This window comes from Eucyclogobius newberryi, unplaced genomic scaffold (assembly GCF_026437365.1).
Source record: "Eucyclogobius newberryi isolate DKJ021-1_F unplaced genomic scaffold, fEucNew1.0.hap1 SCAF_12, whole genome shotgun sequence".
In the NCBI taxonomy this organism is placed as follows: domain Eukaryota; kingdom Metazoa; phylum Chordata; class Actinopteri; order Gobiiformes; family Gobiidae; genus Eucyclogobius; species Eucyclogobius newberryi.
This window is the reverse complement of record NW_027315746.1, coordinates 32,059,671-32,075,454: the sequence shown is the minus strand read 5'-3', so window position 1 is coordinate 32,075,454 and position 15,784 is coordinate 32,059,671. Positions and strand designations below refer to the sequence as shown.

Here is a 15,784-nt window from a genome sequence, read left to right as displayed (position 1 = left end):
CAGATCTTCTGACTAATGAGATATTCTTAAATGTAAATGAGCTACAACTTGTCCATCAATGTTCATTATTTTTGTAATCCGGAATAAATCAGCACCACATTTGTCATCAGTTAAAGCTATTTCTGTTTCAGAATCAGAATTATTTTATTCTTCCCATTGGGGAAATTACTTTTGTTACAGGTAACTGACCAGCAAAGAAAAAGTTCACAAAATAAAGAAATTAAAAAAAAAAAGTACATATTTTTTATTTCTTTATTTTGCCATAGTCAGACTAAGAATACAGTACTATAAATCTAAAATAAATACATATACTTCAACATATACAAATATGGCACTCTCACAACATTGTGCCCGACACACTGAAAAGTCAAAGATGCTCCTGGAGTGTGGAGACTGCAGGGCGATGAGGGCGTCGACCACCCGAGGGGGGGCTCCAGGTCAGCTGGAGTTTGTAATGAATCATTTGATTATATAGTGCCTCTCAGGACACACACAGAACTTTACAGTGCAATATTCATTCTCTCCACACTCAGTGGTGGTATAAGTATGAGGACTGTCGTAGCCACAGCTGCCCCGGGGCAGACTGACTTCCGTCAGACTGCAAGGCAGCCAATCTGGCCTCTCTCACCACCAATAATTCACACACTAGATCCAGGCAGTGTGGATGAAGTGTCTTGCCTAAGGACACATTGACAGTTTGTTCCACACCAGGGCGACTGAAGACTCAAGCTCAGGTTAAAGGGGTGCTCAAGCTTTCAGGCTATTTTGGTTTGGTTTGGAATAGGCTATATAAAAGGCATTTCATGAGTAAACATTTCCAAAATTGCACATATTTGGGACATACATATGACATTGTATTTTTTTATGAAGCCAGGTTTAACTGCACTGCTTACTTTTGTTGACATATTTTATAGACCTAAAAAAGTAAAGGGTTTTAAAGCTGTTCACACCTTGTTCAGTCAAAGACTAACAAGATTTGTGTGTGTAACTTTAAGGGCTGGACTTTATGTCTCTGATGGACAAGTGGATTACATAAAATAATAAACAAAACATGTGCAGATTGGACAATGTTTCAATATTAAATGAAATGCTGAGGACAAAGTGACCACTGTTTTCCTGAGAAGGTCCTAAGGCAGGCATGTCCAAATTTTTGTTGGCCCTCCGACTTCCTGCTAAATTGAAAAAGTAGTACTTTTTACTGGAAAAATTGAAAATTGGAAATATTTTGATGTTATACCAACCTAATATTGGTGTTTCAAGTCTTATTATAGGTGTGGAGGCTCCTCGCAACAATGCAAAATTCAGAATTATTCACTTTGTCAAATTCGACATTGTTGGGTCATTGTGGCCCTCTCATGGGGCCCTCTGCTCTGTATAAGTTTCAAAATGGGGCCCTCTGTGAAAAAAAGATTTGGACGCCCCTGTCGTGAGACCACCAAACACATAATCGCACGGGCACTAGGACCCGGGAGGTGCAGAGCGGCAGGCGCTCCATGGAATCGTAGAGGGGGAGTGGTCAGGGGGTGAGTGGTCAGACTGGGTGAGTCGAGGGGTGAATCCATGGATCTATTTTACTGGGTGAGTTGGGGGGTGAACCGGGGGTGAACAGATCCACGGCGGTGCGTTTATGGTCACACTTCCACCGCTGTGTCGGGGCCGGAACCGGAACCGGACTAGGATCAATGCGCGCAGGTAAAACGGGTCTTGATTTTACGCCAAAAACCGTTATTTTTAATCTCCCGATTTCTGCTACATTACAGTCCAAGTTTACTGAATGGTTTTAAGGTAGCTGTGCTGTCTGTGGGCCTGAGCTCAAAATAAATCCATCTTCCATGTGGTGTTTCTTGTCAATGAAACGGTCACATTCCTTTAGCCTGTAACGAAGACTAGAATTAGAGGCTCTGCAGGGGCGCGTCTACACTGAGTTATTAGACTTATTAGAATCAGAATCAGAAAAGCTTTATAGCTATTGTCAATGAACAAAATTCACAAACATAGGAACTTCTCTTGGTGATTCGGTGCAACATAAAACAATGAATAAGTCATAACAATAAGCTATCAGATAAAAAAAAAGTAAGAATAAAGATGAAAAATAGGCTTAATATGTACACAAATTACAGTCATACTGATTTACATATGTCTATCTAGTGCAGAAAGTGAATAGTGAGTGATTAAATTATGGTTAAAGTGACGTGTTTAGGAAGTGTTCATGAGTTCAACGGCAAAGAAACTGTTCTTGTGGCGGGAGGTTCTGGTCCGGATGGACCGTAGCCTCCTGCCTGAGGGGAGTGGCCTCCTGCCTGAGGGGAGTGGCCTCCTGCCTGAGGGGAGTGGCCTCCTGCCCGAGGGGGTTGACTAATTGCTGTCTAGGCAGTTAGCTGCAGCTCTAATCTTAGGGATATGACTCATCTCAAAGTAAATGCACTCTCTTTCCCCTCCTCAACATAGGATGCTGGAGCTGTGTAAAGTCACTCCTTCGCTGTTCATCTCAAACGCTCGCTCAGCCTGCAATACAGAACTTATCCAGAAGGAGGCGGTTACACAGTGCATCAACGTCACCAGGCAGCAGCCGTTTCCCTCAGCGACGGTCATTAAGATCCAGGTGGCCGTGTTTGACGACCCGAATGAGGACCTGTACATGCACTTCGACAGCTGCGCGCTCGCCATCGAGGCCGAGGCACGACGCGGCGGCAAGACTCTGGTCTACTGCAAGAACGGACGGAGCCGATCTGCCACGGTCTGTGTGGCCTACCTGCTCAAGTACCAGCAGCTCACGTTAGAGGGCGCTCTGCAGGTGAGGACCGGAGACCAGGACCGGAGACCAGGACCTAAATACATGCCTTGTCAGATACTACTGATCAGGGCTTTTCAATTATAATTTCCTTAGGGCCAGATTTTGTGGAGAACTGCTGTCTGAGAACAGGGGTTACGGTTCTACTGGGGATGTTGTTAATTGCGAGTAGTATGTCCAAAACATGTGGACGTGGTTTGTTATGACCAAACCTTTTCCCATATTTCATTCTAAACATGTTTTTATGACTGATCTGGTGAATGGTTTTCAAACTTATTCAACACGAGTAAAACAAACAGTGGCGCTGTGTGTTTGGAAGAGCTTTGCCCGATTTGAGCCAGTCCTGTCGAACTGCTAACATGACATTTAAGAATCGAGAAGAAGCCGTGCTTTTGTCTCCTGCGTAACAATACTGTATTTAAATCTGTCATTAAACTGCTTTTACATAGGGATTGCGTATCGCTACGACGGACCGGATCTGGACTTGTAAATACGTTTCGGTTCATGTCTGGACTCATATAAAATATAGCACTGACATACTATATCCTTTTCGTTCTAGAATCTAGACCATCTTAAACCTTCCATTGATCGCGAAATTCGCGCTGGAAACAACGTAAACACTGCCATGCGCCGCTGGCAATAGCGCAAACGGACCCTAATTAGTGACGCACGCGTCTTCCGGGCATAAGTTGAAGCTGCGAAATAAGTTTAAAGATGCGAGAGACGGGAGCGCCTCGTACGTGTGAGAGACAGGAGCGCCTCGTACGTGTGAGAGACAGGAGCGCCTCGTACGTGTGAGAGACAGGAGCGCCTCGTACGTGTGAGAGACAGGAGCGCCTCGTACGTGTGAGACAGGAGCGCCTCGTACGTGTGAGACAGGAGCGCCTCGTACGTGTGAGACGGGAGCGCCTCGTACGTGTGAGACAGGAGCGCCTCGTACGTGTGAGAGACAGGAGCGCCTCGTACGTGTGAGACGGGAGCGCCTCGTACGTGTGAGAGACAGGAGCGCCTCGTACGTGTGAGAGACAGGAGCGCCTCGTACGTGTGAGAGACAGGAGCGCCTCGTACGTGTGAGAGACAGGAGCGCCTCGTACGTGTGAGACAGGAGCTCCTCGTACGTGTGAGACAGGAGCGCCTCGTACGTGTGAGAGACAGGAGCGCCCTGTACGTGTGAGAGACAGGAGCGCCTCGTACGTGTGAGACAGGAGCGCCTCGTACGTGTGAGAGACAGGAGCGCCTCGTACGTGTGAGAGACAGGAGCGCCTCGTACGTGTGAGACAGGAGCGCCTCGTACGTGTGAGACAGGAGCGCCTCGTACGTGTGAGAGACAGGAGCGCCTCGTACGTGTGAGACAGGAGCGCCTCGTACGTGTGAGACAGGAGCGCCTCGTACGTGTGAGAGACAGGAGCGCCTCGTACGTGTGAGAGACAGGAGCGCCTCGTACGTGTGAGACAGGAGCGCCTCGTACGTGTGAGACAGGAGCGCCTCGTACGTGTGAGACAGGAGCGCCTCGTACGTGTGAGAGACAGGAGCGCCTCGTACGTGTGAGACAGGAGCGCCTCGTACGTGTGAGACAGGAGCGCCTCGTACGTGTGAGACAGGAGCGCCTCGTACGTGTGAGAGACAGGAGCGCCTCGTACGTGTGAGACAGGAGCGCCTCGTACGTGTGAGAGACAGGAGCGCCTCGTACGTGTGAGACAGGAGCGCCTCGTACGTGTGAGAGACAGGAGAGCCTCGTACGTGTGAGAGACAGGAGCGCCTCGTACGTGTGAGAGACAGGAGCGCCTCGTACGTGTGAGAGACAGGAGCGCCTCGTACGTGTGAGAGACAGGAGCGCCTCGTACGTGTGAGAGACAGGAGCGCCTCGTACGTGTGAGACAGGAGCGCCTTGTACGTGTGAGACAGGAGCGCCTCGTACGTGTGAGACAGGAGCGCCTCGTACGTGTGAGACAGGAGCTCCTCGTACGTGTGAGACAGGAGCGCCTCGTACGTGTGAGAGACAGGAGCGCCCTGTACGTGTGAGAGACAGGAGCGCCTCGTACGTGTGAGACAGGAGCGCCTCGTACGTGTGAGAGACAGGAGCGCCTCGTATGTGTGAGACAGGAGCGCCTCGTACGTGTGAGAGAGGAGCGCCTCGTACGTGTGAGACAGGAGCGCCTCGTACGTGTGAGACAGGAGCACCTCGTACGTGTGAGAGACAGGAGCGCCTCGTACGTGTGAGACAGGAGCGCCTCGTACGTGTGAGAGACAGGAGCGCCTCGTACGTGTGAGACAGGAGCGCCTCGTACGTGTGAGAGACAGGAGCGCCCTGTACGTGTGTGAGACAGGAGCGCCTCGTACGTGTGAGACAGGAGCGCCTCGTACGTGTGAGACAGGAGCGCCTCGTACGTGTGAGAGACAGGAGCGCCTCGTACGTGTGAGAGACAGGAGCGCCTCGTACGTGTGAGAGACAGGAGCGCCTCGTACGTGTGAGAGACAGGAGCGCCTCGTACGTGTGAGAGACAGGAGCGCCTCGTACGTGTGAGACAGGAGCGCCTCGTACGTGTGAGACAGGAGCGCCTCGTACGTGTGAGACAGGAGCGCCTCGTACGTGTGAGACAGGAGCTCCTCGTACGTGTGAGACAGGAGCGCCTCGTACGTGTGAGAGACAGGAGCGCCCTGTACGTGTGAGAGACAGGAGCGCCTCGTACGTGTGAGAGACAGGAGCGCCTCGTACGTGTGAGAGACAGGAGCGCCTCGTACGTGTGAGACAGGAGCGCCTCGTACGTGTAAGACAGGAGCGCCTCGTACGTGTGAGACAGGAGCGCCTCGTACGTGTGAGAGACAGGAGCGCCTCGTACGTGTGAGACAGGAGCGCCTCGTACGTGTGAGAGACAGGAGCGCCTCGTACGTGTGAGAGACAGGAGCGCCTCGTACGTGTGAGACAGGAGCGCCTCGTACGTTTGAGACAGGAGCGCCTCGTACGTGTGAGAGACAGGAGCGCCTCGTACGTGTGAGACAGGAGCGCCTCGTACGTGTGAGACAGGAGCGCCTCGTACGTGTGAGAGACAGGAGCGCCTCGTACGTGTGAGACAGGAGCGCCTCGTACGTGTGAGAGACAGGAGCGCCTCGTACGTGTGAGAGACAGGAGCGCCTCGTACGTGTGAGAGACAGGAGCGCCTCGTACGTGTGAGACAGGAGCGCCTCGTACGTGTGAGACAGGAGCGCCTCGTACGTGTGAGACAGGAGCTCCTCGTACGTGTGAGAAAGGAGCGCCTCGTACGTGTGAGAGACAGGAGCGCCTCGTACGTGTGAGAGACAGGAGCGCCTCGTACGTGTGAGACAGGAGCGCCTCGTACGTGTGAGAGACAGGAGCGCCTCGTACGTGTGAGAGACAGGAGCGCCTCGTACGTGTGAGACAGGAGCGCCTCGTACGTGTGAGAGACAGGAGCGCCTCGTACGTGTGAGACAGGAGCGCCTCGTACGTGTGAGACAGGAGCGCCTCGTACGTGTGAGACAGGAGCGCCTCGTACGTGTGAGAGACAGGAGCGCCTCGTACGTGTGAGACAGGAGCGCCTCGTACGTGTGAGAGACAGGAGCGCCTCGTACGTGTGAGAGACAGGAGCGCCTCGTACGTGTGAGAGACAGGAGCGCCTCGTACGTGTGAGAGACAGGAGCGCCTCGTACGTGTGAGACAGGAGCGCCTCGTACGTGTGAGACAGGAGCGCCTCGTACGTGTGAGAGACAGGAGCGCCCTGTACGTCTGAGAGACAGGAGCGCCTCGTACGTGTGAGACAGGAGCGCCTCGTACGTGTGAGAGACAGGAGCGCCTCGTACGTGTGAGACAGGAGCGCCTCGTACGTGTGAGACAGGAGCGCCTCGTACGTGTGAGACAGGAGCGCCTCGTACGTGTGGGACAGGAGCGCCTCGTACGTGTGAGACAGGAGCGCCTCGTACGTGTGAGACAGGAGCGCCTCGTACGTGTGAGACAGGAGCGCCTCGTACGTGTGAGACAGGAGCGCCTCGTACGTGTGAGAGACAGGAGCGCCTCGTACGTGTGAGACAGGAGCGCCTCGTACGTGTGAGAGACAGGAGCGCCTCGTACGTGTGAGAGACAGGAGCGCCTCGTACGTGTGAGAGACAGGAGCGCCTCGTACGTGTGAGAGACAGGAGCGCCTCGTACGTGTGAGACAGGAGCGCCTCGTACGTGTGAGAGACAGGAGCGCCTCGTACGTGTGAGACAGGAGCGCCTCGTACGTGTGAGACAGGAGCGCCTCGTACGTGTGAGACAGGAGCGCCTCGTACGTGTGAGACAGGAGCGCCTCGTACGTGTGAGACAGGAGCGCCTCGTACGTGTGAGACAGGAGCGCCTCGTACGTGTGAGACAGGAGCGCCTCGTACGTGTGAGACAGGAGCGCCTCGTACGTGTGAGACAGGAGCGCCTCGTACGTGTGAGACAGGAGCGCCTCGTACGTGTGAGACAGGAGCGCCTCGTACGTGTGAGAGACAGGAGCGCCTCGTACGTGTGAGACAGGAGCGCCCTGTACGTGTGAGAGACAGGAGCGCCTCGTACGTGTGAGAGACAGGAGCGCCTCGTACGTGTGAGAGACAGGAGCGCCTCGTACGTGTGAGACAGGAGCGCCTCGTACGTGTGAGACAGGAGCGCCTCGTACGTGTGAGACAGGAGCGCCTCGTACGTGTGAGACAGGAGCGCCTCGTACGTGTGAGAGACAGGAGCGCCTCGTACGTGTGAGAGACAGGAGCGCCCTGTACGTGTGAGAGACAGGAGCGCCTCGTACGTGTGAGAGACGGGAGCGCCTCGTACGTGTGAGACAGGAGCGCCTCGTACGTGTGAGACAGGAGCGCCTCGTACGTGTGAGAGACAGGAGCGCCTCGTACGTGTGAGACAGGAGCGCCCTGTACGTGTGAGAGACAGGAGCGCCTCGTACGTGTGAGAGACAGGAGCGCCTCGTACGTGTGAGACAGGAGCGCCTCGTACGTGTGAGACAGGAGCGCCTCGTACGTGTGAGACAGGAGCGCCTCGTACGTGTGAGAGACAGGAGCGCCTCGTACGTGTGAGACAGGAGCGCCCTGTACGTGTGAGAGACAGGAGCGCCTCGTACGTGTGAGAGACAGGAGCGCCTCGTACGTGTGAGACAGGAGCGCCTCGTACGTGTGAGACAGGAGCGCCTCGTACGTGTGAGACAGGAGCGCCTCGTACGTGTGAGACAGGAGCGCCTCGTACGTGTGAGACAGGAGCGCCTCGTACGTGTGAGACAGGAGCGCCTCGTACGTGTGAGACAGGAGCGCCTCGTACGTGTGAGACAGGAGCGCCTCGTACGTGTGAGACAGGAGCGCCTCGTACGTGTGAGACAGGAGCGCCTCGTACGTGTGAGACAGGAGCGCCTCGTACGTGTGAGACAGGAGCGCCTCGTACGTGTGAGAGACAGGAGCGCCTCGTACGTGTGAGACAGGAGCGCCCTGTACGTGTGAGAGACAGGAGCGCCTCGTACGTGTGAGAGACAGGAGCGCCTCGTACGTGTGAGACAGGAGCGCCTCGTACGTGTGAGACAGGAGCGCCTCGTACGTGTGAGACAGGAGCGCCTCGTACGTGTGAGAGACAGGAGCGCCTCGTACGTGTGAGAGACAGGAGCGCCTCGTACGTGTGAGACAGGAGCGCCTCGTACGTGTGAGACAGGAGCGCCTCGTACGTGTGAGACAGGAGCGCCTCGTACGTGTGAGACAGGAGCGCCTCGTACTTGTCGAGCTGCGCGGAGCCGTGTGTCCACATGTGGACACACTGCACACATATTTGAACTGTTTTCAGCTGTGCCGCCGCGTGCGATGTTGTGATGGTTAATGTGCTGCGTGCGTCATGTGTTAAAGGGGCGGGGTCAGCGGGTTAAAGGGGCGGGGTCAGCGTGGGGTCTTTGGTCTGGGTGTAAATATGAATGAAATAACTTAAGTGATATGTTGTGGTGTGATGTATTTGGCTTTAAGTAAAAACAAAGTAAAGTCAAAGTAATATTGCTTAATTGCTGCATTCATTAATTGGAGTTTATATTTTGTATTAGTATTTTGTATTTGTATTCTACAGTTGTTAAATATGGTCTGGTGTTTAATGCTGCTAATATGATTTTGTTTTAATATATTATTTTGATTTGTGATATTTTCATTCTACTTTTGATACTGCTTAGTTGATTGCTTTATAGTGATTTAAGTTGACTTTTATGCTAGTTTTTGTAACTCTGTTATTTTACACTGTGACTTAAAGGCGGTATGGACAATTTTTCGGCGATTTGAGAACGCAGGCGGAAGTGCACATGCCACTCCCCCGTGCGGACTGATACAACACACACGTGCGTTTGTTTATTAGCGCGATGGAGCGCATCGCATCTCTCGTCTCCCGTAGATCTGTCCACTTCTGCGTCAGCTCGAACTGTCTTTCTCCGTCTTCATTTTGCCCCGTACACTGAGGGAACTATATTATGATAGATCCATGCGCTTAGGCACGCGGAAACGTGAGGAGGAACCGCACGCGGCTGCAGGTGAGCGGTAGGTGCATTTTATGATTGATACGTGGCAGGACAAATGATTTATCCACGCCACGAGGAAATATGATAAAAAAATTGCTGAAAAAAATCGTCCATACCACCTTTAATTATTGACACTGGTGTTTTGTCTGTTTGAAGGTTTTGACCTGACTTTTGATGCCAATGGATCTGAACATTAGAGTGGAAATGTGTCTAAAGGCAAAACATTGTATCAGATGAAACGGCTGCTTTGGCCCTTGACCCAGACTGACTCTGTCAACACAGGCTGCGAAATAGATGGGGGCCCGGGGCCCGCAAGCAGTTGAATCTCCGGCGGGCCCGCGGTTTGAAATAGGAGGGGGCCCGCCGTGTCCCTCCTCGAAAAAAAATCGAGATTTAACTAGTAATTTGGCCATATTCGGGCCATTTTCATCGCTTAAGTTTCGTTTTGACAGACATGCCCACTTCGCACGTCTTCTCGCTTCTCATTGGCCGAGCGGTCTCCGTGATGTAATATCGATGAAAGCGGGCATCTGATTGGCCGCTGCGTTCGTGTTGCGTTCACGTGTCCTCGGAAATGCCCTGTCTAATTTTCGGGGGCAATGTATATATGTTAGTAGTTTATTTTGTAGGACGTGATTTCATATATTCCACAAGATCTCCTTGTGTCAAATGCTGTAAACAGTATTTATTTTGTATATAAAAAACATTATTATATTGAATTAAACAGTTTTAAAGATCATGATCTCTGGTTTATATGATTCAGTATTTGTGCTCTTCATATCAAATAACAGATACAAGTACTTTAAAATTGTTTTACATGCTATTAACCAGGTTTAAAACAACACATTTATCTTGTTCTTATGACGCCGCGATGCCGCGCGCGCTTGTGGGCCCCTGAAATTGCTTGGGGGCCCCTAACTTTGAAAATTTATTTCTCAGCCTGCAACAATACTCAACATAAGATAAGATAAGATATTCCTTTATTGTCCCACATGGGGAAATTTCATTGGTGCAACGCACGTAGATGTTCTGCACATGTTCCCACATGCTCTTGTTGTTGAGTTGAGTCTTAGCTCGTAGCTTGTGATTTGTAAGTTGTAACTTTTGTTAAAAACAGTGAATAAAGCAGACAAGTTGAGTTTATTTCAGTCTGCAGTTAAGCCTTGTGTTTGATAGTCGTCCTTGTTCAAGTGTCTTCAACTTAATTTAGCCAAGTTGCTTGTGTTATGCTGTTATAACATTATGCAAAAATGGCATGGTTTAGGTCCGGACCTAATGAGTCCGGACCTGAACCTAAACCTCTGGATTCGAATCCGAACTTGAACCTGAACGTGGGTTTAGGTCTGCATCCCTACTTTTACATGTTTCTGCGGTTTGTTTAGCGAATCTGTGTCGTTACATTCCAATCACAAAATACAGTTACATTTCTAAAATGAGATGAGTGCATTTTATCAGATCAAATTTAGGCTTTGAACTGCACTGAATTAGTGAGGAAAAAAGAAAAGCTGGCAACTGAAGGAAACTCCTGTACATCCAGTTTAAATACAGATTTAAATAGAGTATCGGCACACAGGAGACAAAAGCACAACTCCTTCTTGATGTAAAAGCATTCGATTTCATGTTAGCTGCCCGGCTGGACTTTGTTTTATCAGGCTTTTTTTTTTAATGATTTCATTGTAATGTGAATTCTCCTGTTCATTTGAGAACAGACCTCAGCCTGTCACATGGGACGACACTGTCCCATATGACAGGCTGAGGTCTTTTCTCGAATGAACAGGTGTATTTGTTCTGAGGGACATCCAGGAGGATAGTTGGGCTTGACACTGAGCTTCTAGAAAACACCCTGTGAGGTAAAATTATTGCCATTGCCTCCGTCAAAAAGAAACAAAGGCAGAAAACAAAGAATGATTTGCAGGACAGGCCTGATCAGAACTGATCGTCATTATCATGAATGGGGCGGAGTTATGATCAGCTGCCCATCAGTTTTACAGTCAGTGGAAGAAATGCATAGAACAAGTCTGGTGATGATTTAAATACTAAACTGAAAATTCTCGGTGCCGTGGCACACATCAACAAAACGTTACAGATCAGGGACATTTAGGATGGAGTGTTTTTGATGGTTGGAGGGGAGAGGACTTTCTAAAGAGGAGCCATCAAACCAGTGTGAATGAAAACAAATGCGTCTCCAGATATGTTTTTGATGAGGGAACAATGTTAGAACCTGTTTAAAAGCACAAAAAAAGTTTATTTAGCATTAATCAACATTATGTGTCACTCACTCCTCTACTTTAAACAACTTTTAACTGGGCACTTAAAAATCTCATTTCTTTGAGCTGGAAAGAAACCATCATAACACCAATACCTAAAGTAGGGAAGGATCGATTTGACTGTGCCTCATAAAGACCAATCTAGACTCTGAATGTGGATTATCATATATAGACCTCAATTACCATACTTTTCGGACTTTAAGCCGCTTTGAACCCTGCGGCCCATACAATTGTGCATCTAATTTATAGATTTTTACTACAGAAGCTCAAGCATTTGACACACTGTTGAAGAAGCTATCAGTGGACAGTTGTCACTGTCCAGGGGACACATTGTGTTCTCTATACTTTAAGCTATGTGTTTTATTACAATCAGACCCATATTCACGGAGAAATGAGTAATGAGGAAGTGAATCTAGATAGGTCTTCAGTTTAGAACCTGCCACATTGAAATGAGACTTTCTAGTGCCAGACCTGACCCTGCATCACTACCGTGGACCATACATTTTTTGTGTAAATATCATTACAATGTTACAAAATATGTTGTTACAACGTAACACTCACACTACTGTGTAGTGTTAAGTGCTAAGCAAATTTCAAATAGGTGAAAATGGGCTCATTACGATGGTCAAACATTAATAATTCAAATTAACGGCCACTTGCCAGACCCACTGTCTCTGGAAGGAGGGGTTAGTTAAGACTTGGTTCCCCTGGTCCTCACTTTGTATCCGGTACCATTGAACCATTGACATATTTTTGTTCCAATATGGAACATTTTCCAATTGTAAAATAAATTAAAAGCTTTGATATGTTGAAGAAATCCTTTATCCATTTCATATCATAATGAATTACACAAACTGCACCTACAATGGACATACAGAACATTTAAAAAAAACCTTCAGACTTAATTTGGGAATGGACATGTGCCTCTTTGATTGTTCTGTGCTACTGGTGTTCATTTTATTTAGTTTGTTGCTCTCTGGTTGCATTCTGCTCTGTTTAATAAGTAATTTTTGGCAAATAAATAAGCTCATCTATCTCCATGGAAACAAGCAGTTGACACCACCAAGCCGTGTTACAGGTCAGATCTGTGGAGAGGTAACCCTGCTCACAGGTGGAATACAGGTTTTTCCAAGGTATTTTTGAGCAATAAAACACCTGAAATTGAATAAGTTCAGATTTGTTTTATGTCATACTGTGGAACAATCCAGACAAAACGATAAACATGTCCAGCATGAGAGCATCCTATCTACGTACCAGTCTCCAGGCTCTCCACAGAACAGATTAGTCACTAGATCTGGTGGATGGCATGTTGCTGCCTGTCAACATGGGGATGTCCCCCCTTTACCTGGAATGTTTCAAAGACAAAATACAACATAAAAGCATAAAACTCATCTATTTCCATGTTGTTTTTACACTTACAGAAAATCAAAGCAGCACGTCACATGATCGAACCCAACCCAGGCTTCATCTTGCAGCTGCAGAAGTACGAGGAGGCGCTGAGACAGCGAGATCAGACCTGACTACCCACCCACAGCTCCTATGGTCCCGTGCCGGAATACTGGATGTGGAAATGGACTTCAGGTGGACTGTCTTGCCAATTCAGATGATTAGGCTGTTTTAACTCCTCTGTAAACAAAAAACACGGAGCCAAAAACTGAACCAAACCCTTGTCCAAAGCAAGTCATACTCCGTTGAAACATGTTTGAAGTGTTCAATAGATGTCTCCAGTCATATGTCACTTCCTAGCACCCTTTTGGGTGAAAACATTAACAGATACCGTATTTTCCAGATTATAAGTCGCACTTTTTTTCATAGTTTGGCCGGGGTGCGACTTAGATGTGACATTATGATATGATATTATATGACAACCTCAAGAGGGCGTTTTAGGCTCGTGTCCCTATGGTACCTGCTACTCCTGTACCACTGAAAATGTGAAATGTCAGCATCACTGGTCACTTATAAAGACAACTGAGCAGGGCTGAACAAAAATGCCACCAAAAAGAAAATCATATTCAGCAGATTACAAGCTGCACGTATTGAAATATGCAGCCAAAAACGGTAATCGAGCAGCAGGAAGAAAGTTTGGAGTGAACGAGAAACTTGTGAGGGACTGGCGAAAAGGGGAGGCTACTCTCGCTGCAATGAAGAAAACAAAAAAAGCTAATCGCGGGCTAAAAGCTAGGTGGCCACAGCTAGAGGAAAGAGTTCGCACATGGGTGCTTGAACAACGTGCTGCTGAGAGAGGCTTGTCAACAGTGCATTTGCGTCTCCATGCTCAAGTAGTTGCCAAGGAGATGAATATAAATGACTTTGCGGGAGGACCTTCTTGGTGTTACCGCTTCATGCAACGCAACCACCTCTCTATCAGAGAAAGGACAACGATGTCCCAAAAACTGCAAGCAGACTTCCAAGCCAAGGTCAACCGTTTCCGTGAGTTTGTTGTAAAGCATGTGACTGAGCACAACGTGACACCAGATCATATTATCAACATGGACGAGGTCCCCCTCACGTTTGACATTCCCATGGGACCAAGTGTTGTGGAGAAAGGGCAAAAGAGTGTGGCTCTAGTAACACCTGTTCATGAGAAATTACACTTCACTGTGGTACTGGCATGTTGTGGAGATGGATCAAAACTGCCACCAATGGTAATTTTCAAACGAAAAACGATGCCAAAAATCCAATCCTCCTCAGTTACAATCGCCGTGAATGAGAAAGGCTGGATGGATCAAGAAATTATGAACTTATGGCTTACAAAGTGCTACACTAAGCATCCGGATGGCTTCTTTAGAAGCCGCAAAGCCCTGCTTGTGATGGACAGCATGCGAGCGCACATCACACCACAGTTCAAAGATGAATTAAAAGTTGTCAACTCCATACCTGTCATCATCCCTGAAGGCTTAACCAAAATACTCCAGCCTCTTGATATCTCTGTGAACCGGTGCTTTAAGGCACTCTTGCGTAACCTGTGGGAGCAGTGGATGATGGATGGAGAGCACAGCGTCACGGCAACCGGGAGAATCCGCCACGCAACTTTCTTGGAAGTCATTGAATGGATCGACAAAGCATGGGCTTCAGTGAAAACCGAAACCATCCTGTCGGGATTCAGAAAGGCCGGAATAATTGGAACTGCAACTGACTACGAGTCTGACGAAAGTGTCACAGAAGCGGAACCTGCGCTTCGTCTTCCTCCGGAGTTGGCGGAGTTGTTTAGAAGTGACACAGAGGAAGAGGAATTTAGTGGATTTAGTGATTCGGAGTAATACTGATGCTTTGGTAAACTTGTTAGCATGTTCTTTATGTTATAGTGATCTGAATAACTTAATATGTTAAGTTAACATACCAGACACTTAACAGTTTGTCTGTGCGTCATGTAGCTGAAGGTGTTAGCGTTAGCATACATAGCTATTCACCATGTTCTCTCATCTGTTATTATTTTAAATTGCATTTCAAGATGAAATGTCTGTTCTTGGTCTTGAATTTAGATTTTTTTTGGATCAAATAAATTTCCCCAAAAATGTGACCTTTTTTTCTTCTCTATTATGCATTTTTTGGCTGGTGCTCCAAAATATTGATTCTGGTGAAACAGCAGCCATGGATGGAGGCCCAAATTTGAGTCTTATTTCCTCGTGGCGTGGACTGCCGATTAGTCCTGCCACGTATAAATCATAAAACGCACCTACCGCTCACCTGCAGCTGCGTGTGGCTCGTCCCCCCGAGAGCAGCACAGTTCCGCGTGTCTAAGCGCATTGATCTATCATAATATAGTTCCCTCAGTGTACGGGACAAAATGAAGACGGAGATGGACTGTTCGAGTTGAAATTACAGAAATCTACGGGAGACGAGAGACGCGATGCGATCCGTCGTGCTAATAAACAAACGCACGTGTGTGTTGTATCAGTCCGCACGAGGGTTCTCAAATCGCCGAAAATGTCATGTCCTGTCAAATAAATCATACTGGGAAGCATCAATGTAAGTTTGTACTCCAAACCCACAAGTAAAATAAAATTTAAAATGAATAGGACTTTTATATGTGTGGCATGACGAGCGGTGAGGCGCCCGCTGAAGACGCTTTCTGATACACATTTTAAAAGACCAACAACGCCACCTGGACCATATTAACAACATAAAAGGCGCACAGGTTCATTCTATCGACTAAAAAAGGAGGCCATTCAGATAAGTTACATTGATAGATAGATAAGATCTATCTATCT

General features: G+C 48.6%; 2 protein-coding genes across 2 annotated transcripts in view; both read left to right on the top strand.

Moving 5' to 3' along the window:
• Nucleotides 1-15,784, top strand: part of ptmab (prothymosin alpha b) — a 294,345-nt gene that overhangs the window by 153,528 nt on the left and 125,033 nt on the right. The gene's annotated exons all lie outside the window — the stretch shown is intronic.
• On the top strand, nt 1,609-14,443 carry dusp28 (dual specificity phosphatase 28). Its single transcript, XM_072441907.1, has 3 exons — nt 1,609-1,692; nt 2,449-2,794; nt 12,995-14,443. Exons 1-3 carry the CDS (start codon nt 1,628-1,630, stop codon nt 13,091-13,093), a joined length of 510 nt encoding a protein of 169 aa, XP_072298008.1. The 5' UTR covers nt 1,609-1,627; the 3' UTR covers nt 13,094-14,443.